This window comes from Falco rusticolus, chromosome 11 (assembly GCF_015220075.1).
Source record: "Falco rusticolus isolate bFalRus1 chromosome 11, bFalRus1.pri, whole genome shotgun sequence".
NCBI lineage: Eukaryota > Metazoa > Chordata > Aves > Falconiformes > Falconidae > Falco > Falco rusticolus.
In genome coordinates this window covers 27,279,227-27,305,457 of record NC_051197.1, presented here as the reverse complement: position 1 = coordinate 27,305,457, position 26,231 = coordinate 27,279,227, and the positions used below count along the sequence as shown (strand labels likewise).

Sequence of the window (26,231 nt, the reverse complement as noted above, 5' to 3'; positions counted from 1 at the left end):
GCTCTCCCCACACGGCATCAAACAACTGACTGGATACCTTTGATCAAAAATAATCAGATAGCACGAATTCCTACTTCACTGTTTTGAATTTAATACGGCACTTGAATACCAAAGGAAAGAATGTGCTATAAATATACATAGATTATTCAGTTTTACTTGAAATCGGATGTTGCACAACTAATCTTGCTTCATTTTGCCTTTGACATTTTTGTGTTATTGCTTAATATAAATATTAGAACACCTTCTCCATTGGTAGGTTCTGTGGAGAAAAACGTATTGTGTCTATTGTCAGTAAGAAATGCTCAAACAGACAGCTGACCTGAAGCATACAAACCTTTTCAAAAGTCTTTTCAAAACTGTTAAAACACTGCAATAAAATAAATCTAACAATTTTGTTTCATTTGTCTTTCTACTAAATCAAGTGGAATGCAAAAGTGTGCCAGCAAATCAGTGGGCTGGAGAGCTAATTCTTGTTTTCCTAAAGTCCTTCAGGGCATTACACAAGTATAAACTAAACCAATGCCCAATCATCTAATAAACAGTCTACATTCCCCCCCAAAAATGCATGCTTGGTGTCTGACTTTTGTTAAGAAATCGGATACCCATATATAAATAAGGGAAGATACCTCTTGCCTGCAGTGTTTAGTGCATAGACATTCAAATGACAGTTCCAGTAACAAAGATACAATTAATTTCCTATTGCATTTACACAGATATTTTCATCTCACAATCTAAGTGTAACATTAATCTCCGATTACCTCTTTGATAAAAAAAAAATTATTTTCATTTATCAAACTGGCATAAAGGCACAGAAATGAAAACATGTATCTACTAAAAGCCATCAAGAAATCAGTAAAGAAGATACTGGGCTAGAGGCTAAAGAGAAAAAATAGCTACAATTTCAGAAGTTTGAGACTTCATCTAAAAAAAGTTTATGATGAGCAACACTGCCTCCAGTTCTTACGAGCCACTGGCAGCACGAAGGAACAGTTGTGAGGTGCCTTTGAAGACCAAGCTGACCTATGAAATATGAAAAATAATCTAGCAAACTGCAAAAGGATAACTGCCTCTCCCTCCCAGACAATACAGGGCAGAGGCAGTATGTTGTCAAAAGAGTCTAGTTTGAGGGCAGGGTCATGGGCATCTCCAGCAGTGGGGCTATGACAAGACTTTGGGGCGCTGGCTTCAAAATTTGGAATTTCCTATATCGTATTTTGAGGTAGCTTCACTGTATGGCATGACAGTTCTTCAAAAATTATTGCAGTATGTTACACTGGATGTTGTACTTCTTTTCTTTTACTCATTTTACTAGTAACAAAGTAGGATAATCTGTGCTACAGATATTTAGCATGGGGACAGAGATGTCTCCCGCTTCCCTCCAACCGCACAGTTTTCAGAGTCCATACCTTTCTGATATTGCAGTAGAGTGCTATGAGCCTTACCATATCATTTTTGTTCTCCATAAAAATGCTGAGTTTCTTCAAGAAAGATACAACCAGGATAAGCAGCTCAAAATTATCACGGTCCAGTGCTTTCACTAACATATGGACAATGTTCTTGTTTCTCATCTTCAGCTCAGTGCGAGTATCCTCAGCAAGATTTAGGAGCAGGTAAAGTGCAACTAACAAAGTCAAAGACAAATTACAACAACAGATCAAAGACAACAGAACTAACAAGCCTCTATATACACATTAAGTGCTTAAGACTTTCAAAAGTATTCAGCTCCCTGCCCAGTGCCTTTCGAAGGAAACTGACCATGAATGCTTTTTATTCTCATTTAGAAAGCATTTAAATGATTAATTCTAATAGTGGCTTTGAAAGTAATATAAAATCATGTTCACTAGAATCTGTTTATATTCCAATGGGAACTATTGAAAAGCTATGCCACTCGGATAATTTCAACCTAACATTAAGCTTATTTTAGTACAAAAACTTAAATAAGCAGAAGCTATTCAATGTGAGTCAGATACAGGCCAAGTTAAAAAAAAAAAAATCAAATGTACACAAATACTCAGCGCCGCCCAAACCAACATATCATGAGCAAAGAAAAGTGGATCACTTTTGCTATTTTTCCCCTACGACTGTCTGACAGTATGCTAATGATTTTTAAAGTGATCTATCAATCTGATTAAATACTCATCTTTTCCCTATTCTTTGGCAATGCTCTTCCATATTCATCCACGCATTTAGTATGTTTAAGACATCCTGGTTATGAAAAGCGTCTGATAGAACCCTCTATACACATTCACTAACAAGGAAATAATTTCCTGTTTGGATTTGGTACCTCTGAGCAGCTGTTCCTGCTTGACAACCAGTCCTTGATATTTCTTGTACGTTTTCTCATAGTCCTTTTTCAAGGTTTGATTTTCAGGATCTTCATCAAGTAAATCACAAAAGTTAAGGAGTTCAGATAAATGTTACAGAGCCTAGATGACTGTGTATTGTCCTCAAAGGTGTTATTCATTCACTAGTAAAAAGCAAGAGATCTATGGAACAGCAACTATAAAGACACTACCTTAGCAACAACTTGCTACATCTGTAATATACAGCATTATTTTTTTTCTTCGCCTAGTCCTGGATGTATTACATCCTAATAGGCAGCACAAACATTCTTAAGACATACTGCTGATAAAACTTTTTTTTCTTGTGTTGTTTTAGTAACTACAGCTTAGTTGCTGTACGCTCATCTCATATAAGCCAACAACAGCTATCAAGTCAGAAGCCATCAAGCTGCCCCAGCATATCAAAAGGATATCAGCTTTCTTCTTTTTAGCAAGTTCTTCCTGCCAAAGCTCATGTCTCTTCAGTTCATGGTCTATGATATTCATACACAAGGCTCCAATTTTGTAGTGTGTTATTATTCCATGAAATTGAGAAAAACTACATTGAAGAAAACACATCTGTGAGAAAAAAAATAAATACAAACCACCCCAAATCTGTTTTGACATCTATGGTAGCAGTGCCCCAACTCTGCATCACTTGTATTAAAAAAAGGTATTTACTCTGTGCCCCATTATAACACTTCTTTATTGGAAAATTATTACAAAACAAGAACAATTCCTGAAAACATGAATATTTTTTCCAAACTTGTGGAAAAACAAGCAACAGTTTTCTGTTCCAAGTCAAAATAAAAGCACATTCCAATTTTCATGCATAAAGGAAAATCCAATCAGCCCCACTTTTCATAATATAAGTGTTTCAGAGGACCGTCCACTCACCGTTAATATCATAGAGGTCTAAAATCAAGTTGCAATGCAAATTCTGTTTGAATTTTTTCTAGGCAGGGTATGCTGAAACACTGGTATATCTAAATAAGAGCAAGCACCCATTTCAGTTTTTAATACTGTTTCTTCCTTGTAGGAATGCTGAAGAAATTAAAAGCTGGCAGCTCAGCCTGTAAGCTATGGGTCAGAATCCTTACTGGTTTCTTTCTGGCTCTGCTACACACTGCCTCACCACGGGGTTCTTTTTTGTGCCTCCATTTTGTCACTTGTAACAAGCATGTTTCTCTCTCAACAAATTTTTTGCCCGTTTCAGCGAGGTTTTACACTGCCATGCAGAAAGCAAATGAAAAGCCACTAAGCAGAGAGAAGTTTCTTATGTTCCTATACGCAGAGGCTCTGCACTCACCTTGAAAAGCAGAAGAAAATATAAATTATATTGGTAGCAAGTTCCACGCTTTGTTTCCAGTCCTCCCTCAACACTCTAGCCAATGCACCCAAGGCAGTTTCTGAAGTGAAACAACATTTAGATAAGCATCAGCATTTCACTTCCCTGTTTTTGTATTGTGAGACTTAGAATTTGAATACACCTTATTCCACATATATCAAGTTTTCCAATGGAAGATTTTCAGAGGTACCTCATTTTAACAGGTAACACTGCTCACAAGTTCTGTTTGGAGATGTTACTAAAATAGAGTACCCTGGGTGGTCATCCACTTGCAAACCATAAGAGGTGACATGCAAGGGAACTGCAACCTAACACCAAGGTCAACTTAAAACTACTACTAAACTGAAGATCTTGTGGTCTCTGCCAGCTGCATGTTGCATACTACACTGTGGCTGCCTACTACACTACTACCCCTACCTAAAACCATTACTTTTACTTCCAAATCCCCTTAAAATTCTACCTTGACAACTATCGTTTTTCATGCACTTCTATTTATTTCCCTCCCCATAGCAACTGTATTATTTAATGATTTTATTTATATTTCCTCTTGTCATGCTTCAGGTTACTTTTCCTCTCTGAATCACTTATCTTTTCTGTTCACTTTCCCCTATCTAGTCCCTCTTCATGTACACCATGTTACACGATCAGAATGAGAAAAGCAGCAGCTGGCAATTTCAAGCACTGGAATATTCACAACAACTCATGGGGACACGCCATTATTTGATGGCTTACTATTCCCCTTCATTTCCAATTCTTACAATAATCTTGCTTACTGACATCACAGGATGGGTTGAGTACATACTGGAGTAACCATTTACTTGAGGAATGTGGGAGTACAAGAGCTCAGTAAAGGAGACAAAGGGAACAAGTTAAAAAATTAACTGAATTAAGGCACTAACCTACCATCATTTCAGAAGTCTGGTTTAGATTGCCCTTATCTTTTGTTTGTCTGACACCTTTACAGAGTGTAAGGTCCTTTTTTGCCTCAGAAGAAAGGGACAATGGGAAATAATAATGCATATACATGTACACATATGTATTTACCAACACACACTATTCCACACTGATGTAGCTCTCAAAATGCACATGGGACAGCACATACGTATGCAGACACAAAATGACAGCAATGTGAATGTGCTATCATGCATTCCAGTAAGATTTTAAAATGGATCCATAAGCAAAAAGAGTATGGTGTGCTAGTGAAATACTTGGGTGATACACCCATATACAATTTATTAATTCTCTTGGAAACTAGACACCTAAACTTATGTCAGCCTGCAAACCCCAGTTTCAAAGCAAGCTTCCTGATCTTCAGGATATAACACTACATTCTCTTGTTCCAGCAGCAATGCCAAATGAAGTTAATTTAGCATCAAAGTAACTAGGTTCAGAAAAAACAGATGAAGCCTGTTGAGGGCAGGACAATTTCTCTTAGGCCCACCTAAGAACAATCTAAATGGCATCCATTTGTAGACAGATCCAACTGGGCTTTGACAGCCAGCTTATTACATACTGAGAAGCACAGCCTAGCAAGTTAGAGAAAATCCCAAATTAAGAGAAGTTACCATTTGTTTTTAAAATTACCATTGATAAGCAGTTCTTCCAAATTATCAGGATTCCTAGCCAGCTGCAGGATGAGGGCAGAGCCACGCACCTTGTCAGGGATGTCCTCATACAGTAACTCAATGTACTCATCCATGTCATTGATGTTGGCAACTTCGTCAATCTGAGAGTAGTCGTAAACAAGGGTTTCACAGAGAAGGACAGATGTCAATTCAACGCAATCAATCACAACATTATTCAATCACAAGACAAAAGAGTGCACACCTTTGAGTTAAGATCTTAGGAAAAAATAAAATACAAGGAAAAAAATTCAACATATCCAGAATCACTGCCAATGAACACCAGGAAATCTGAGAAGATTTAATTACAAAAAACAAAGGATGCTCAGACACAACTCCCTGTGTCCTGTCCGATGTTCCAGACCTCACTTGCTGTCCTGCTGCGTGTTATAGCTGGAGGGGGGGGGGGGGGGGGGGGGGCGGAAGTATGCAAGTCAAATATTTTACCCTTTATGGAGATAATTTTTATTCCATTGTGCAGTATTTCCAAACCAAGTTCTTTGTTTAAAAAACAAGCAGCAAAAAAACCTGAGAATTCAGCATTTCCTCTCCCCCCCCTCCCTTATATAACCACTTAAGTAAATGGGGTTTACATTTCTTTTCTAACACCAATATTTACCTCCATTCCTTCAAATGGGGGTGGATCTTTTGGCTTACTAGATTTCTCTTTTTTTTCTGTAAAGAAAAAGACATGGTTGCAGTTAAGTCACACATATTCACAGATGAAAAAAATACCCAGTATTCTCATAGTAAACATACTGGTTAAATCAAGGTCAAAGTCCTTTTGTGTTCAGCTGACCAGCCAAACTAACACAGCTAAGGTATGTCAGGTTCCTGAAGCGGAACAGCCCACAGGGAGCAAAATAAACCCTCAGATCCCTTTCAGCTATTCAGTATAAACAATCAGCTACAGCCCAGTCAGCTGGGGAGACAGAGGGTAACACACCTTAGTGCAAGCCAAGTGACAAAACTCACTTCCACAGTGACATACCTTAGCAGCTTTGATTCTGCCTGTACACTGTGGCAAAGCAGCCCTGTGATACACCAAGACATATATACAGAATAAAAGAGGGTAAACATCCAAAGCAGTTACAATTAGGGCATGTAAATAACATTAATCTTAGTTTTAAACTCATCCCATTAAGGTAAGAATCCAATTGAGAACAAAATTTACCGTTTTATGATTGCAAGGAGCCTTGCTAACCACAAAGTAATGCAGGGTCAGGTGTTAAATATGAAACTGTCCCCTGAGCAGAAAGTTTAAGACAAACTTAAGACATAAATAGGACCACCAGGATGCCAGGAACTTAAGAAGATGAGAGAACTACCCCAGGCAGTCTGCTACACTGTACCCAAGTCTGTTACACTCCGAAACTCCTCACTCCAGTTTTACAGACAGCGCAAATTCAGCCTAGCAACACTACCCTTGCAACAGGTGATGACAGATCTTTCTAGGGAGATACTAGTACAATCCCTTAATGTCACGGGCAAGTGCAGATGCAACATGAAGAGGCCGCACCAAACAGTGGAATCTCTACCTCTCAAGTCCTGCTATAGCACAGGGCAGCCAGTAAGAAGCATCCATACTAAGTTTAACTAACAAAAATATACACTTTGGTTGTTAGAAAGATAAGTCCCGCCCTCCAGTTTTCCAAGTGTGATTTAACTATACATCTTCCCCACTCTCATTACCCCTGGAGAAGTCATACATCAAGCAGGTTCGGATCTCAGCTAGAAAAACCTCACACAGTAGTTATTCGATGCTGAAGCAGCCGTCCCAAGCTACTTTGTTCCTGTATTATTTACCTTTTCCCACCGAGGCATCTCTGCGATTCTGCAGATAGTACAACAGCTGTTCTACCTCTGCAAGTTTGGAGGGGTGAATGAGCTTGCATTCTTCAACCACCTTTCGAGCCAGGGAAGCAATGTCTGTATTTGCATTAAGACTCTTCAGCCGAATGCTGCAACACAGATAGGTCTCTTCTCAGTTGTTAAATTTGTATATCTTCAGTCCTTCGATTTATGTTTACACAGTCATTAATTTCTTGAAGCAGAAATGTGATCCCGATACCCCCAAAGTCCATCCTATGGCTTACAAAGGAAATGCGAAAGCAGTGGCTCTCTACAACTCCAAATGGCAAGTAACTGTCAAACAGATTTGACAGAGCATAACCGTCCATCAGCTGACAAGCAGCAACACTAAATGCAGCTGTACAAACAGATCCCTTGTAACTGCTGTAAGACACAGCAGCCAGTAATTTATTTGCAATACACCCCCAAAAAAAGCACACAGGACTGCAAAGTAGTACTGCATACACAAAAAAACCAAAATGAGAAATGGCTATGGGTGTTGACTACACAGGAAGGTTCCGTTGTGGTGCCTGCAGATGCAGTGTCAGCAGTCTCCCATAGATCTGTCAGACCTGCAGTCAGGTCCACAAGCAATGAGCAGTAAGAAATCTCTGTGGGCACTAACAATAGGATGGATCAAAGGAATTCCACCATATTGCAGATGCAAGTTATGTTGATTCATCTGAAAAAAGATGAACATTTCTGATATCTGATATTTAAGACAATTTAAGGATTCTCTTCACCCCCCCCTCAATTATTCTTCTTACATTGCATTCAGACAGGTAGCTACTTCAGCTCAAATTTTCAAGAAGAATTCAGTATAGAGACAAAACCCAGGAAATGTCCAAACTTGCAGCTTGGAAACTAAATTTATGATAATTCTGTGGGCTTTTCCAATGGGGAATATTTTAATGCTCTTAAAAGAGAAATACTAGGCAAAACTAAAACACAGGTATTATAGTGAAATCACTAGCAGGGGTGACAGATCAAAACAACAGGAGAGCCAACAGCTAAAGCATAAGGCTGTCAGAAGGTTCAATAGTATTGCTTGCTCCAACATTAACCATCATTTGAGTAGGAACCAATCACTTCTCTCTACTTCAAGTTCTCACCACATAAAATGGGAGTAATCACTTTTCTTTACAAAACACCTTAAAGTACACAGATGAAAAAGTTTACAACATGTGTTTTAGTTGTTAACTTTCCTAGGCACACATTGTTTCCTGGCTTCTAAACCCTCTGCTAATCTAGCACTGAGTTTTATAAAGATTAGAACATATTATTTCTTACAGGCTGTTGATGCTTTGAGTTATTGAATTTATGACTCTACAAAAAACAGAAAAAAACCCCTATCAGAACATGCTAAAATGACCTTACATTTTCTGACACTCCTTGCGCTCCCCCAGCATGGGGTCTCCCAGCTCTCCCAGAATCGTTGCTTCCACTTCATAGTGGACAATGAGGGCTTTCTCAGATGGATGAACATCTATGTTGCCTCCTTTTACCTTCCTGCCACAAATAATAAAAAAATGAGTTACTGATTAAATGAAAAGCTCAGAAAACATATCAGAACATAGATCAGTAATAGCCACCTGTCTCCTGTTCTATTCAGACCCTAAACCCAAGCACTGCCCTCCTTGCACACCATATTTCATTTCACACAGCTGTAGCAAAGCTTAGTGAGAGTGGCTTATCCTTAACTATTACCTCTAGTACGTACAGAAAGACCCAAGCCATTGGTGAAGCCTTAGTCACAGATGTAAGGAAGAAACAGGATAAATCTTTGATTTCTGAGTCTCCCAGCTCTCTTAAGGAACTACAATCAGGAAGAAGATGCATTTCACAGAGGTGGTGAATTTCCCAGTTGATTCCCAATTACATTGTCAGTATTGAGAAATCTTCTGCTAATGACATTGATCTAGTACAGTCATTTACAAATGGAAATTTTTCCTCAAGGACTCACCTGGCTAAATCTTAACAGTTAAAAAACCTACCAAGAATGAATTCAAAGTAATTTGTATTTCAAATTAACTATTCTCTCCTGAAGCACTAACATCTTTGCTATGTTCTTTACCTCACTGTGTGTGTTGCCAGGCTCAGGGGATTACCAGATCAACAGCTGCCATCAACAGGTATAAATTAAGCATGTTTACCTGCTTTTCTACAGCTACAGATATTTTGGAAAAGCATTCTCCAGGAAAGCACTCTGGGTACATCACTGCCAAAAGGGCCTATCCTGCTCTCTCCTCCTTTGTGCCAGCAACCCCATGTCCACATAGATACAAGGCCATAAGGAGAGGCCATGGATCAAAGGCCATAAAAGATATATTTCATTTCTGTTTTCAAGCAATGGGAGAACCACATCCAGAGATTTTAGTTACACATTTCTGACTTTGGTGGTAAAGCTGACACTTGCCCATTTTCGCCTTGGTACTGCCAACAGAGTATGTACAGCCACACCACAAATCAGGCTGCTAAAACACCACAGACGAAAAACAACTCCCTAATGTGGGTTTGGGTTTTGGTGTGTGGGTGGGGTTTTTGGTTTGTTTTGGGGTTTTGTTTGGGAGTTGGGTTTTTTCAGACAGATCATGTCAATAAACAGATTTACAGGTGGCTTCACCAGTAGTTTTATCAGCATAAATGAGACAGCAGCTAGCTATGGCATTGGGACAAATAGACCAGGGAAATCTACTTCAGCCTCACAGTGCCGGAAACATTACCAAATCCGGATGCAGCCTTCAGTGTAATCACTCTCTTCAGAGAATATTTGCAATGTGTGTCTCCATCTACCCCACTAGTATGGTGGCAGCTTTTCCTTCTGCAGAACAAAACTGCAAAAAATTTCTTTTTCTTGAGATAGAGCTGCCCAAAAAAAACCACAAACCACAGAAAGGTCTGCTGTGGGAAACAAAAAGTCTAGTTCAAGTACCAGCCTTACAAGGGCATAAAGCTACCGGGCAAACAAATACAGCTCACTGCTAAAGAGCAGCATCTTCCTTGATGAGATTGTAGCAGAACTCCATTTAACACTTAATATTTTTTTGAAGATACTGGTGGTTTTTTCCCTTTAGTGGTACTTTGAGGCGAATGCTTCACTACAGACTGTTCTCACAGAGTCCAGCCTTGCAGGGCTGAAAGCTTACAGCATATCTATTTCAGAAAAAACTGGCTCTTGCTCCTTACCCCCAAAAATATTTCCCCCATATTTAGACCTACCAGGAGATCCCAACCACAAATGCTCCTCCTGACAGTCAATCCTCCATTAAGTGACAGCTTGGTAATATTTAGGGATAAAAAGAACAAGATTGGTAGAGAAGTGGCCCGAAGGAGTTCAGCATAGTTCTACAAGAACTAAGGTGAACTAACAGCTCATAATTGCCAAAAGGATTAGATCTTCCCATGTCTTCCCTGCTCCTGGCAGTCACCTTGGTTCAGCGTGAGGGCTTGTCAAACCCTTTCACGGCCAATTCCAGCAATCCAACAGAGAACGCTTCATGTTTTGGGTAGACAGAGTTTTTCAGTGCGTTACTTAATTCAAATGCTCTATAGAAAGGGAATAACGCTTCTGTAAAGGGCTAAAGAGGGGTAAAGAGGAAGGAGTGAGACCTCCTTCTTCTGGCAGCAGTAAACCACTGATGAGCTTAGCAAACCAGCAGAACCTCAGCTTAAGACTGCTTAAAAGGTTTTAGCATTTCCCCTGTTTAATTCTGTCCTTAAGAGGAACAGATGGGTAAGCTGAAGAATTTAGAGCCACAGAGATTTTCTGCCCTCTCACATTGACAACCACCATCATTACTTGAGGTATTTCCTAGCTAAGAGTCACAAATCTGTTCACATCCAAGTTCCCCCTCTGATAAAAATATTACCCTGTGAACTGCTTGAAGACCTATACTAAAATGCACTACCCAGCTACTGAAGTTGTTTTCCGTTTGGAAAACATTGCATTCAAACTGCCAGCATCACTCAAAAAAATTATTTAAAAAAAAATATTTAGAGAAACAATCCCCCCTCGAATCAACAAACATGTTTTACCGATTTTCTGTCCATCTTGAGTTTGTAAGTCACTTCCTAAAACATTTAAAAATACAGACATTCTTGTAACTGGTAGAAGCAGCAATGCACTGGGGAGCTCTCACACATCAGCCTATCCTTTCACTTCAATTCACTGCCTGCTTCATCAACAAGAATCCTGCTGTATGAACGGTTTAAAAGAGGAAGGCCTTTTCTACAGACAAAAGCCGTGCTAGCTGAGCTGACATAACCGAAGCTGGTGTGTGAATAACCCTTTATTAATTCCTTCAGGGGGCAAAAGCAAAACCAAACTATCCTAATTACAAGTGGCACAAACTGCATACATGGATAAGGCTGAAAATCTAATAACAAATCCCAGCAAGTCAGACTTGGTGGGAGGATGACTGACTGCTCGTGGAAGATGACAAAGGGAAATAGGGATCAGAGGAGCATTAGACTTGCACGCAATCCTAGTCACGTTACACAGCACAACAGATGTTTTTTGGTTTGTGCTCCCTAAAAAGACAGAAAACTCAACTTTTTGCAGGGATGACTACAAAATAAAGAAGATTTCTCAAAAATCACATAAAATGGCACAAACAGAACACGCAAGGCTAAAAATAGGTGCTGCTTTAAAGTTACAGCTATTTATTTAATTACAAGTAGCCATTTGATTTTTATCTGTCATCACATTTATATGACAGAACTAATGTTCAAAGATTATCAAGAAGTTTTTTTCTCCATTGTTTCTATTTATGGGTCTTAATATGTGGTATATGAGCAAAGGGGGGAAAAAACCCAACAAACCCTAGCCAGCCTAAACAGCAAGTTTATATACTTGTAGCAGCAGTTAATAACTGGAAAGAAATAAAAAAAAAAATAATCAAAAACCAAAGAAAGAGCAGGAACTCCACAGGACTCAAGATGTCATGGATAAAATCACCCACATGGCAAAAAAAAGAGTGACAGTGCTCACACATCACATCTTAACACAGGCCTAGATGGCCTGACATCTTCCAGGATTGCTAGCACTTTTGCTCTGAAACAACTGATGGAGATTCAGTAGTTGTCTACACATACCCTATTCTTTAGGCTGACTGGTCTCACAGAGAAGACAGACGGATAAAGGCACCATTCATTCATCATATCTTCAACATCACACTGAGATCAGCCAGCTTTACACACCACAGTTCCTCCCAGGTCCATCCCAACTCCCAAACCATTCAATTCATCCCAACTCATTGCCTGCCCCGCCCCCCCCCATCCCCTCCCCAATCTGCCATGCCATGCTCTAACATCTCCCCCAAATCAGTTCATCTTTCCCAGCTGCACCCTGAACCTGCCCTTATTGCCTCACATTCCCTCCCCTGGTCCCTAAAGCAACTACCTGCCCTATCCCAACACCCACACAACCCTCCTCACTCATCACCTAACAGCATCTATTACACTCCTCCCAACTTGCTGCCACCTCAGTACATCACCCCAAACACAGACCATCAAGGGCCACCACAGCCACCCCCACACCAGTGCATCCCTCCAAACTACCACATTCCGTTACCACCAGCACACCATCTCTCAAGCTACCCTACACCCACTTTATCACCTTCACTCATTCCCTAACCCAGCCTCCTGAGCCCCCTGCCCACCAGCCGCCCCTCAGCCTGCCCCAAACACGACTCCCATTCAACAACCACTCACCCCAGCACCTCCCACCCACACCATAACCCCCAGCCATACCATCCCAATCCCTCCACCCACCTCAGGATCTCCCTCTCAAAACACTCCCCATTCCCACCTCCCCACCCACAACCTCCCACCCATCCCCAAGCCAGCCCCCCCACCTGCAACACCTCAGCCCTAGGGCCCATCACCTCCCCGCTAACCCTTCCTACCCTCCCTGCCCCACAACTTCCCCCTCAGCCCCCACCACAGCCTCGGCTCCCTCATACCCCCCCACCCATAACCTCCCACCCAGCCCCCCCCATCTTCAACCCCTCAGCCCCACGCCCCATCACCTCCCCACCCCATAACTTCCCCCCCAGCCCCCACCAGAGCCTAAAACCCCTCAGCTCCCTCATAACCTCCCACCCAGCCCGGCAACACCTGTCTCCCACCCCGCAACCTCGCCCGCCCCACAGCGTCCCACCCGACACCGCGCCGCCCCTCAGGACAACCTGCCGCGCCTCAGCCCCACGCCCGGCCGCTACCACAACCTGCCGCGCCCCGGCCCCACAACAGCCACCCCCCCTCCTCCCCAGCCAGCCTCCCCGATTACCTCTTGAGGTACCGGGCGTCCTCGCCCTGCATGGCGGCGGGGAGGGGAAGGGGGGGGGGGGGGGAGGCCTCAGCAGGGCGCGGCCCCGCAGCGCTGCTGTTACCAGGGTGAGCGCAAGCCCCGCCCGCGGGCTCCGAGCGCGCATGCGCCACCTCCACTGCCCGCGGCGGCCACCGCGCACGCGCACTGCGCGGCCCCGCCACCCACCCGCGCCGGGGACGAAGGGGGGGGGCGCTGTCCCGCCGGCCTGAGGCGTGAGGCGCGAAGTGGCCTCCACACCCCGTGTCCGCCTCACTCGGAGGCCGCTGCACGAATCCTGCTGGCACCCCTGGATGTGCCGTGACATGATGGCTGGGGTCCCCCGTGCCCCTCAGGGTGCAATGGCAGGGCAACAGCCTTCACCTGCTGCACCAGGTAAGACCCTGGGTCTGAAGCACTTATAGCACGGGGGGTGTAGCAGACCCCTCTGAGGGCCAGGGCTGTGCCACAGGCCTCTCAGCACCCCGCAGGGTCATTATCAAACCCCTATGGTGCCTCAGGTTTTGCCTGCGCCTTCACAGGAGGGCCAGTGGGACGTGGTGGCCTGCAGGCCCATTCAGGGCAGACCTAGTGAGGCTGGTCCCCCAGCAAAGTTAACGGCACTGAGGAAAGTGGGTGGGGGCCCAGGTGAGGCATGGCCACAGGTCCATGAGCCCTGAGGAACTCAAGAAACAGTTGTGTCCTTAGAGAAAGATCGCACCTATTTAGTACCTGGTACTCCAGCAATTGCGAACAGCAGGACTAAGGGGACTTTATGTTCAGGGCTGTTGTGGTGCCCTGCCCCTGAACATCATTACAGTCATCTGAGCTGTCAGTTTTCTTCAGCACCACCTCTCAGCTAAGCCCAGCCCTAAGGCAGGCTTGATCAGCAAGATGTTTTGAAACATAATCATTGTCTTGGGTCAGCAGCAGTGTTGCTTAGCCACCGACATGCAAGAGGCACGAGAGCCCTGCTAACATAGCTCCAGTCTCAGGCAAGTGGCTGAAAATCCAAAAGCATGTTGCAAAAGTTACACTGTACAGCCAGCACCTGAATCCTCTCTCTCTTTACCTTGTTTCCCAGCCACTCTAATGAACAACCAAGCAGCATCATATCCAAGAGGTATCAGAAATTATCTTAATGGGCTGTAGTTTAACTAAAGTTTGTATCAGAGCAGCATCCACTCTCAGAGATTCTCCTAAGCTATTTATTCTAATATCCATACTAGCAGTAAAGCAGGCTCATCCCCAGCTGCCTAATGGTCCTGCTGTCCCTCTGGGTAGAAACTAACACATAGAACTAGAGGCAGCAGTGTCTTGGCTTTTTGAACTGTACTTTCTTGGAACAGGGTTTCATTTCTGCTTATATATGTAAAACTCAATAGAACTGCATGGGATTAGAAGAGATTGTTTATTTCAAGAGTGCTTTGAGAAGCAGAGATAGGTATTTGGCTTTCAGAATAAAAGGACAATATCACTCTGTAGGACTAACAGCAGCTGAAATAAGATGCAGGGCAGATCCACGTATGTGTTGTTTTCTGGAGTGCTCTTTGCTGTACTACAGGCCCATTACATACAACTGAAACGGCTGTCTACCCAGTCATAGGGGTAATACAGAAATAAGTAATAGGTAACTAAGCTTTTGTTTTTATTTTGGCAAAATATTAAGAATGAATACTTAATACCTACTGCTCCTATTGAACACTGAAAATTTTTATATTTTCCTAATGTGTAACAGAGCAGCAAAAAATACTTTGTGATATCCATGCCATGCCTGCCTTGGTTTTAACAGGAAATGGAAGAAGATAGTACTCTGTGAAATATAAAGTGCTACCTTAGAGCAATTAATTTCCACAACATTGCTAGAACATAACGCTTTTGTTACTATCCTTATTCTACTTTTTATCACAGTAATATTTTCTATTAATGGCTGTTATAACAAAAAATGTGTGTATGACTACCTGATCAGAGCAACAGTTCTTCAGTGATTTCAGCAGGTCTTCAGATAAGCATGAGCCAAACATTAAACTCTGAAGTCATATAAATAAATAGTCTGATATTTCCTCAGTACTAACAACCTGGCAATCATCTATTTCACTGAGAATTTTTTTTAATCTCATCACCTTGCCTACAAAGGGACAATAGTTTTAGACACCTATGAAAAAGCAGGTCACAGATTACGAGATCAGAATGGTACAAAAGAATATGAAACCTAAAAAATATGAGAAAAGGAACATTTATGGCAGTTCAGTGTGCCATGATATTTGGGCTAAAATTGGCTGTTTGTCAGGGCTTGAAAGGACAGCGGCCTGTTTCAGCCTGGCAGCCTAAATGAAAATATCTCAGCTTTGTAGTGATTGAGCCACAAGCAGGGCCAAGATCGGATAATTTTGTCTGTCAGTGACAACCAGTTGATTCTGGGTTTTGAAATGCACATGGCACAAACAACACCTTGTGTTGGATGGTAGATTTTTAAAAAGTAAATTGTAAAACAATTGCTGTCTGAGGTTTGGCTCTACAGCTTTTCCCTGACCTATTGAAGTTGCTTTGCACAATTTCTTATCTCTCTTTTGTTATAGTGTGATAAGTTTTATGGTATTACCAGCAGACACTGGAGATTCCAGTCACCTGCGTGTTAGAAGCATACACAAGGAGAAAGAAAGAGGGGTAGTTGAGGGAGGAGAGTGATCAAGTTGCAAAGAGAAGCTGGAATGTGCAGTATTTCTGTGTTTCTCCTTTTTTCTTTTGTTTGAGTGGGTTTGGAGTTTGTTTGGTTTTTCTTAGAGCAGTTGTAAGAAATACTGTTCTAGAGTGAGGTAGAAGAAGAGATTTTTAGTGAGGGAATATAAAGACAGGTGGAAGAGAGCAGGGGAGTTGCACAGAGAAGTGGGATAGGGAGCGAATGGTAGTTTCAAGAAGAGAAGTTGGGTATGAGGAGTGAAGCAGGTGGGTACACAGAAAAAGAGGAAAGACAGAACTGTGGAGCATTCTCAAATATACAGTAGGATACATGTAGAAGAAATGGACAACATTGTTGTAGAATAAATGTGGATGAACAACATTTTTGTCCTTTGCATTAAAAAAATGAAAACCCTTTATATTGTCAGTGAGAAAGCACACTTTTATGCAAAAAATTAAGACTTTTTTTTTTTTTTCCCTCAAGATGTGGCCAGATGTTTTTAACCAGATAGACAGAATACACTCTGACAGCAGAGCAACACCCACCATACTGTCTCATGGTAACTTAGTTTTATTTCTTCCTTTTTGTTCTCTTAGTATAGAATAAATTCATTATGACTGAAAAGTACTGATTCTAAGCCTGATTTTAAAATCACAAAAGATGTTTCCATTGTCTTCAATGAATTTTTTATATGGGCCGTTGATATATAGCCATGAGACTACATTTTGAAAATGCCTTGGGTCTGATTTCTTCAGAGTTTCATTGAATCCTACACAGGTATTTTTTTCACATCATTGTGAAAAAAAGTCAAACGAAATAACCAACATCACTTTTCTATAGCAAATGGAATTGTTAAAATGTAATATATTAATTTCTGACTTGCAGAATTAAGAAACCAAAGCAACCCTGAGATTTGTAATCTTTCGATGCAATCGAAGATTGCATCTCGCTGTCAGGAAGAAAGAATATAGGTGGATTTCAAGGGGAAAATAGGGAATACGGGATATTTTCCTAGACCTTGTGATAGTGAACTATGTATAAAAATCCTTAAGGCCTTTTATTAGCTAAAATAAAGTACAGCAATCTGAAAGAATGAATTTCAGAGAAACATTTTAAGTGGTTAGCCTATGCTGCTCCATGGGGGATGGAGATGATGTTCTGATGTGCTGTCACATAGCAAGTGATTGAGGTATGGAGGTAATAAACCCTGGGCTGAAAAGTTTATATTGGAAGGAAGAAGTGAGACGAGGCAAAGCAAAATCTGATATGCAAAGGGAAAGTCTGGCTTAACTCTTCTGGATGAAATTAACTTGGGACACAGTTCAAGGTGATTCTTGAATGTCTTTTTGATCAGCAGTGACAGCAACATCTGCACAAGAGAAGGGCGTTTTCAATATGACACATGATTGTGCTGGTAAATACTGGGTGCTCTTGTTATCCTTGAACACAAGACTTCACAAAAATGAAAACAGGAGTCTCTATGGAGAGCCTGATTTGTATTTTAGAATATATCTAGTTCAACACTGAGCTAAGTAAATGCATCAATTTGTGGCTCATTTAAACCAGTGAAGAAAATCAGCTGTAGGTTTTTGTGGTTTCAGATGTAAAAAGAAAAATTTAAAGATGTGAAAAGAAGCAGTTCTCTTCATAGAGAAGCAGAGCTTTCTTTTAACTAGATGTTATAGACTAAAGGGTGTACTGTTTTCTCCCTTGGCTTATTCAAATGAGAATTGCGCACTTGCATGAAACTGATCCTGTTTGATGGCTTTGTACACTAATTCACGGCTGAGTGAGTATATCCAGCTGGCAGTAAACTGACCTCTGCCATCTTGTGCCTCAGTGCTCCAGCTGGAGTGTTGTAAACTGTGTATGCAGACCTGCGCCAGCCTGCAAGGCAGGAATACAGAACCCAAGCTCAGCTGCAGCTGCTGATGTGGCAAAGCAACCGTCTACACAGACTTTCAGTGCCTGACTTAAGATTTGAGGGTTGTTACTTATGGAAAAAATAGCCGTTTACTTATGTCCTAAGCAAGGCTGATCTAAGAAGTGTTAGAAGATATAAAATGTACCTTAACAGTGCTACATTACCTTTTCTTTTCCTTAAGGGATCAACCCTTTAAAGGGAATTTTCCTGTAACACGGAACAGCATGTTGTGTATTTTCACAGAATCATACAATCATTTAGGTTGGAAAAGACCTTTAAGATCATTTGGTCCAACTGTAAACCTAACACTGCCAAGTCCACCACTAAAACATGTCCCTAAGTGCCACGTCTAAGCATCAGTATGTTCTGTATGCATATGTTCAGTATGTATGGTGCGCTAGAATTTGTGTATTTCATTTCTGCTTATTTCCTAACAAACAACCTGAAATGCAGTATCCCTATCTAAAAAGCCAATGGTGTGCTTTCAGTTTGGGTTAATTTAATTGGAGTAAGGAAAACATAGAAAGATTACATATAAAAGTGTCCATGAAAGAGTGAGCAGATGGCCTCTCTTTGCTGGTATCATCTTGTGGGCCACCGTGGCAATGATGGAGATTTCTTGTTCAAAATCCTGGTTCTGCTGAAATCAATGAGAGTTTTATCATTGACCCCGATGGGGACAGAATTTCACCTCTTAACATTTATTAGATGCAGCAGGCAGAAAGCAGACTCATAGCTATAAAGGCTATGACATTTTATGGTTCTGACTCTGCAACCACTCAAGCACATGCTTAATTTTGCCACAGTAATAAAGTTAAGCGCCAGCTTAAGTGTTTTCAAAAAGGGGTCTCCTTTACACTTGAACAAGTCTATATTTGATCATAAATCAGGAATTCACCCTCTTCCTTGTCCCTTCCCTCCAAAAGAAAAGTCTTTTGCATGTGATCATCAAATTATTTATATTTTGCTCAAAAATAATTGCCATTTTTTTCAGGTTTTGTCAAAAAAAAGCTAAGGGAGAGCAAGGAATGGGTACGTCAGCTGAAGTGGTGTTGCTCAGGTGACATTTGACTTAAAGTTACTCATTTCAGACAGATTCAAAAGGGAAATTTCTGTTTCCAACAATTTGTTATCAATATCTCAGACAATGGGTATTTCCTTAAAAAAAGTGAAGATTTTGCACAACACTTTGTAGCCAAAATCTTTTTCATTAAGTTTTTGAACTATCCTGGACAACACTAGCCTTGTTCTTCATATCAGGGCAAATCCTGCTCCTTTTGCAGATAGCAGCATTTCTGTATTTGTTTCCACTTAATTTTAGCCAAAGCACATGAGATGTGAATCAGAGTGGAAGCACAAGGAGAGGCATTTAAGCTAGATGAATTCAGACCTGAAATCAAGCACAAAATTTTAGAGAGAGAGCTCTTAACCAGTGGAATAACTTAGCTTAGGATTTCTGACTGGATGCTTCCCCCATTATTAGCAATCCTTATGTCAGGAGTAGATGCCTTTGTGAAACGAATGCTTCAGCTTAAACAGACTGACAGGTGTGCAGCAAATTGTGCTGAAGCAACCTCTTTCAGTCTATTCCCCTGCCCCAAGCCAAACAATTTGTACCCACATTATTCTTATCACTAATATAATCTTCAGTGATGTGCATTATAGTCTTCCTGGGGAATCTATTCCAGGACTGAATTGCTGTTACTGCAAGAAAACGATTCATTTTTTTCTATCAAAGCTACCCTCAGTCAGCCCATGTTTTTCTTGAAGGGCCATGCCCAAAGCTGGGTACAGTACTTCAGCTGAAGTCTTTCCAGTGCTGAATAGGTAAGAAGGGTGACTCTGTATTGCTTATGGGCATGATGTAATCCTTCTGCTTGGTAGTGATAAGGCTGATCTTGATGCAAGGATCAATGGACGGGGCTTTTTGGTGTGTATTATACTGAAGGACCAGCTGGTCATGGATGTCCCTCCTGGTTTTAAACCTAAGAGAATATGGATGATGATGCTGGCTGTGAAGCACAGTGAAGGAACGGTGGGAGAGTGTATGGGGCACCTCAGAAGAAAAGGATAATGGTGTTCAAAATAAGGTGTATGGGGGGAAATGGAAGACCTGAGAGGTGGAAGGGAACATGGGGTGATGAATTATTTCTTCATCCCCTCAGCTGTACTTTTCAGGAATCTGGAAAACACTAGGGGAAGGAAGGATCAGGGGGCTGGTCTGGGCAGCCCATGGGTAAGAAAATACGAGAGCCCAGGAGTTCAGCTCTGGTAATTACTATTTCTCATGAGCTTCTGGGTTACAATAATGGAAGTTTTACAATGCTGTTGAGCTGTGTGTTGAAAAAACAATCCTTAAGCTTTCAACTAATTTAGTCACCATCTGTAAGCTGTTTAAGTAATTCCCCTCATTTCACTTTCCCATTTAATTTTGCTACGTATGCCTTTTCTTCATTACATCTCCAACATATGCATCTGTACAGGCACAGAGCAGACATAGGTGTGTAACTCAAGATTTTCCATAGAACTGGAAAACTCAATTGTCACTGATGTGCTTTGTGGGAATAATAGGATAATGCCAGGTTACAGTGGCCCATCCACAGACCATAGGCATTTTGCTGTGGGGATCTGTGGTCTGTTTCTCACACCAGTGTGTTTCAGACAGAGAAAGTGCAAAATACGTAAATAAAAAGTGCTTTATCCTCAAAACTCCAACACTGGCATTTGTGTAGATGTTCAAGTGTTATTTTGTACCTTCTGTACAAAACTCATTTCGTTATTGGATTTCAGATTTCAAAGTTAACATGCTAAAGTTGTCCTTAGTTCACCCAGCTCCAGCTATGTATTGCATCTCATATGATTCATAAGGTTTGCCTGGAACCCAGGGGCATATCAGTTATCGTGGCAAGGCACAGTAAGGTGAGTTAATTAATAGCATTCCAACATATCCTGGGCTTTATTGGCTAGTAGTGAAGAATCCCAGAAGAAGGAAAGCACTGTAATTGTGCCAGATCCATCCTGTGTTTCCTATAGTTTCGTTCTTGATTTTTTTTTCATATATATTATATTGTCTCAACGCCAGTGCTCATGGTCTCTGAAATTAAAAGCATTCCTCATAAAGGGGATTATGAGATTAAAAATATTGTTCATAAAGAACACGTTGATCCTCACTGGGAGGATGATAGACGTAAAAACATCATATTACTGATGTCACCAAATAAAACTAATTTAGGAGATAACAGTGCATTTTAAAAGAAATAGTGGGGATGTGTTAGATTTACAAACTGCAAGAACTTTCCTTCCCAATATGCTTATTCTTCATTTATCATTTTATAACAAGAAAACCCCTTAAACTTAAAGTTACTCTCGTACAAATGTCACTTGCTAGCTTTCTTGCTAATCCAGAGGAAATATTATCCTAGTGGTCCCTGAGGTCCAATGTCTAGGTGTTGGATACATGATAAACTTACTTGAAGCTTTCTTAGTGAGATATAGTCCTCTGGAGACAGCTGTGGATTTAATTTTTCAAGCTTTAGTACAACCTAACCCCTTAAAAATAAGATTTAAGTTTCCCTTGTCAGGTCACTTAAGAGTTTCTTCTTTTATTTTACTCTTTCTTTTTTTTTTTTCTTTTTTTTTTTTTTTTTCCCTCCTCCTCTGCTACTTGCCCAGACTTCTAATCCCCAGCCTCTGGAGGAAACATTTAACCATCTCAGACTTTTCATGTCTTGATTATTTTTTTGGTTCCAAAGGACAACACACATATATTTGGCTTTTGAATGGTTCCAGTCTGGGAGCTCAGACAGGGTGTCCATGCAAAGCAAATTGTTTCCAGTCTTGATCATTTAGGTTTCTAGTGCAGTTCTGAACAAAGGTGGTTTTTGCAAATTTTGAGCCACTCCTCTGTGTAAGAGCAGTATTTCACAAGAAGAGGTGTGTTTATAGTCTCTGCAATCTATGTTCCTGTATGTTTATGCTGTCCAGGAGTTGGGCTTAATCTAGTTTTCTTGCCCCTTGATACTTATCACTCAGTTTTCCAGAAACTGAGCTTAATGTTCCAAGGCATGCACAGGATTTAACTGCATAGTTCCTGGTATTGTGAAACTGCACACAACTCAGAGACAGGTTAGGGATGAAGGCTGTCCAGCAGACAATGTCACAGCTACACTGTATCTGGAATGTACAGGGACGTATACTCGTGCTACTTTTACTGATCCACTAAAAACACTGCTTACAGCTCCTGACCCCCTATAATTTCCCTGGTGCGCGCGCACACACACACACCAGCTCCTGCCAGACTGTTCCTTCTCAGGAGTTAAAAGGTGGAAGAGGCCTTTCAAGGTTACTTGTCAGATTTGTTCCCTACAGTCAATTTTTCTTTTTTCTTTTCAGCTTATTTTCCTTTGGCTTCCTCAGGAAATTAATTTTATCTTGCCTTACCTATCCATGCATTCATCAGGTCTCCTCTTCCTCCCTCTAATAACTTCATGACATGTTGACCAATTGCAGTCACCGTTGAAAGATGTGCACAGTTTAAAAGTTAAGTTTCTGGAGGTTTGTGTGCTCTGGCTGCCAGGTAGATGAGAGAGACCATGACAGGGACTGCACAGAGGGAGAGTTAAGCAGAGTTCAGCTCTTCGGCAGCAGCGAGGGGTCAGTCACTCTGTGCATGCTAGCCAGCCAGCACAGACGAACAGGCTGGCCAAGCTGTCCTAGAACAGCTCCAGACTGGCTGTGGCACAAGCAGTTTCTTGTCCAGGGTGGATCTTTCATAAGAGATAGCAAGGAGAAAAAGTATGGGGCTTATTTCAGGTAGAAGCAGTAAGAAAAATGTAAAAGAAACTAAGTGTCATATTGCTCTGTGGCGCACAGAACATATTTTCCAGTCCAGTTCTAACAGCCCTAACAAAAAGGATGTTCTCGTCCACTGCTGTGAAACGTGCTGCTGTACTGGATCAGGGAAATGCCAATCTGATGTTTGCCATCCTAGCCAACAGGAGGGAAGCGTGCACAGAGCTCTAGATCTGAAAGCCTGGATCTTTACATCTCAGCCTCTTATTAAAGAGAGGCATATTGCAGAAGGTTAAATGATTTCTCTAATCCATGGTCTGCTCACATCACTTCTTTCTACAGATGTTGTTATCCATTGCACTCTCTACTTCCTCAGGTTGGAGTTTCTGTTTTGTCATGATGTTCACCCTACAGAGAAATGGCTGTCATCTCCTGGCATCACCACTCTCCTGTCCATCACTAGCGCATACCCTGGTATGCCTACGGTGGGGGCCTTCATGCATGGGCCTTCTGAGAGTTTGAGAAAATACCTGGGTCTGGCTCTGTGCAGGAGGAGCATGTAAGTGCCAAGAACACCCAAAGCACACTTCCTAGCTAGTGGGTTTAGACTGTTTCCTAAGCATTGCAGCCGTTTGCCATCAGAGACAAAATAACTGGGCAGGATCCTTTTGGTCTGAGCAGATGTGTCAGTCATATGCCTTAGCTAGGAAGGATCCAGCTGAGAGGAAGTGGAAGGGCATGTGTTGTGTGCAGAAGGAGCTTTGACAGTGTGGGTTGCCATCTTTCTTTTGCTTTGGAATTGAAAATAAAGCCTTGAGAGACTTTTTACCAAAGCATTGCTGGCAGTTGCATACCAGACCTGAAAGACTAACTTATCTCCCACTCACCCAGTTCTCCCACAGGCTTTTCTGCATTGCTTTTTGTGCTGTTTCCTGAGCGTGCAACATCCTCTTTATTCTGTCTCACCAAACCACTATCCCCTCTGGTCACGCCTTAAAACTCTCTTCGTATGTGTAGTCCACAATGGCTGAGACAGCCACTCTCCAGACCCCCTTCCTTCCTAGTTTAAGAGCTGTGCCTGCATTCCTAAATGCAGAGCTATGGGGGGATATGAACTGTGCACGCATGCACACACAAGGCTACAGCTAACTTGATCCTGCATTTTCCAAAACCCGCAAACCCTGCCAGTCAGCCAAAAGGAGATTTTTGTTAGCTTTCACCTAGAAAAGGAGCTTTATCATGCACTTGGGCCAACAGAGGGCAATATACACAAAATTCAATATTGAGAAGAAATGCTTTTAAAAGATGACTCTAAGCAGCCCAGCCCTTACTGTATCTGGAATCACATATCACAGTGAAAGGCGGCATTCCACGCTGGACCTAAAACCTTCTCAGGCTCCATCAATTAAACCACCACATATGGGGTGGAAGAGGCTCAGCAAGGAACTCTCACTAGGGTTCAATGAAAACCAGATGTTGTGGGCACAGCTGTCATGCTTCTTATCAAGAACAACAGAGCAGCCCCTGCTGCAGTTTCATCAGGAACCCTGCCCTTCCTTCCCTTTAGCCCCAGCACTACTGAGAGTCCCTAACCAGAACCAAATAAAATCCTCACGGCCAGAGCATGCAGGAGTCCTGCACAAATATCGCTATTTACGTTAGCGTACTGTTTATGGATCTCCAGATCAGGGTCCCGCTGTGACTGTCGCCGTGCTTGAAACATGATGAGACAGGCTCCCACTCCTACCTAAGAGTGGCTTCACTCATTCCCTTAAAAATGTAATTTAGTGTTGGCTCCAGAGCTAGAAGGATTAGAGGGAAAGAACTGTGTATTCACTCCGTAGGGATAAAGCTCTGGCCAATTTCATTTACATGAATTATAATATATTTACCCATAGGGCTCACATGCAGTGTTTTGTTGCTTTAGATGGAATTCCAGATTGCTAAATTCCAATTGTATAAATGATAACAGATTGCTGCTGTGACTGCACCCGTGAAAGCGCACAGGAATTGTGCAGGATATGCCCTGAAGGGCGTGAGTCATCAGACCTACAGACAGTGAGCTCTGCTTTGGAAATGTGGTTCAAAGCAAGGGTTTCTCATGAGAAATGACAAGTTCTATCCCAAGCTTGGGTCTTTGCCCAAGGACCTGTTTTCCTCTGCACTTCCTTGGGTCCTTTTGCCACAGTGATTTTGCAAGACTGACTAGTCTACTGGTGACAACAACATTATTCTTGTTTGCACTTATAAATGATATGCTGAAATGAAATTTACCTAAATTTAATTATAAATAAACAAATAAAGAAGTGGAAGAAGGGAAATAGCCCTGCAAACAAAACAAAACATTTTGTTTTGCCTGACACAGAATTTTTTTTTCTGGTGAGAAAACAGAAATATTTCAGTTTGTTGTCAACCCAAAACACTATTTTTTTCTCAGTTCCACACTCAACTCAAAGTCAAATTATTTTCACAGTAATACTTCTGAAGACTGCTGAGTTTAATTGGACCCATGAGCGGAGTTTAGGTGGGTGAGGATCGTGACTAAGAGTTCTGGACTTCAACAAGTCAGACAATTAGTGCATCCATTGTCATATTACTATTTCCCAGCTTGACACCCAGATGCTGGCATACACTGTTGCTCTGAATAAGCCACCAAAACTGCAGTCAGAACAATACAGGCCATTGCTTTTCTGACTGCAGCAAAGTCAGTTGTAAAGGTTACCACCTGCCATCCAACCTGCAGCTGTTCTTCACTGCCCTCATAACTGCACGTGTGCTCTCTGCCTGCACCTCTTCTATCAATGCGATCCTGTGGTTTTCAGGATCTTTTAAAAACTTGTTGTCAAAGATAAAACCAAAAATTACTCGCTTTAACCATATCTAGTCCTGACAGCATATGCCAGGCATGAGCATGAGGGAGAAGAATTAATATAGAGGCCTTTTTAAGATAAAGAGACATCTTACAGCAATCCTGATGGCTTGTCTGTGTGGAAATTAGATTGCATACCAGGTGTTTTGTAAGCAGAACATAGTAATTTAAAGGCAAAATTGACCCTTTGCGACCTGTGTGATATGTAGAGCTAGTGCACGTGTTTTCCTTTTTCTCTTCTGTGCAGCTGATGTGTTTCAGAAGTAGTGTGTACAGCTCAGATTTGCAGAGACAGCTAGTTACCTACTAATATGAAAGTAATTCCAACTTCTCTTTAAATACCCTGATGCTCCAACAAACAGATCTACCTTGAATCTTGCAGTGGCTCATCATAGGCCATCTGATACTTTATTTTAAACCTGCTACCCTCAGGCAGAGATCAGCTGCAGGTATTTTAACAAGAAGCTGCTCTAGCTGATCTTATGTTTTAATCTGTGCTAAACTTGATGTCCTAGAAC

At 41.6% G+C, this 26,231-nt stretch overlaps 1 protein-coding gene across 1 annotated transcript in view; it reads right to left on the bottom strand.

Annotated features, from left to right (window-relative positions):
• Positions 1–13,569, bottom strand: part of KIFAP3 (kinesin associated protein 3) — a 71,188-nt gene extending 57,619 nt beyond the window's left edge. The window contains exons 1-9 of the mRNA XM_037404245.1: positions 13,432–13,569; positions 8,520–8,651; positions 7,098–7,252; positions 5,911–5,966; positions 5,254–5,395; positions 3,631–3,730; positions 2,756–2,880; positions 2,285–2,383; positions 1,443–1,621 (exon numbers count right to left, since the gene is read on the bottom strand). Coding sequence (XP_037260142.1) covers positions 1,443–1,621; positions 2,285–2,383; positions 2,756–2,880; positions 3,631–3,730; positions 5,254–5,395; positions 5,911–5,966; positions 7,098–7,252; positions 8,520–8,651; positions 13,432–13,463 — 1,020 coding nt within the window. The 5' untranslated portion in view covers positions 13,464–13,569. The remainder of the gene's footprint in view (positions 1–1,442; positions 1,622–2,284; positions 2,384–2,755; positions 2,881–3,630; positions 3,731–5,253; positions 5,396–5,910; positions 5,967–7,097; positions 7,253–8,519; positions 8,652–13,431) is intronic.
• Between the last annotated feature and the right edge of the window lie 12,662 nt (positions 13,570–26,231).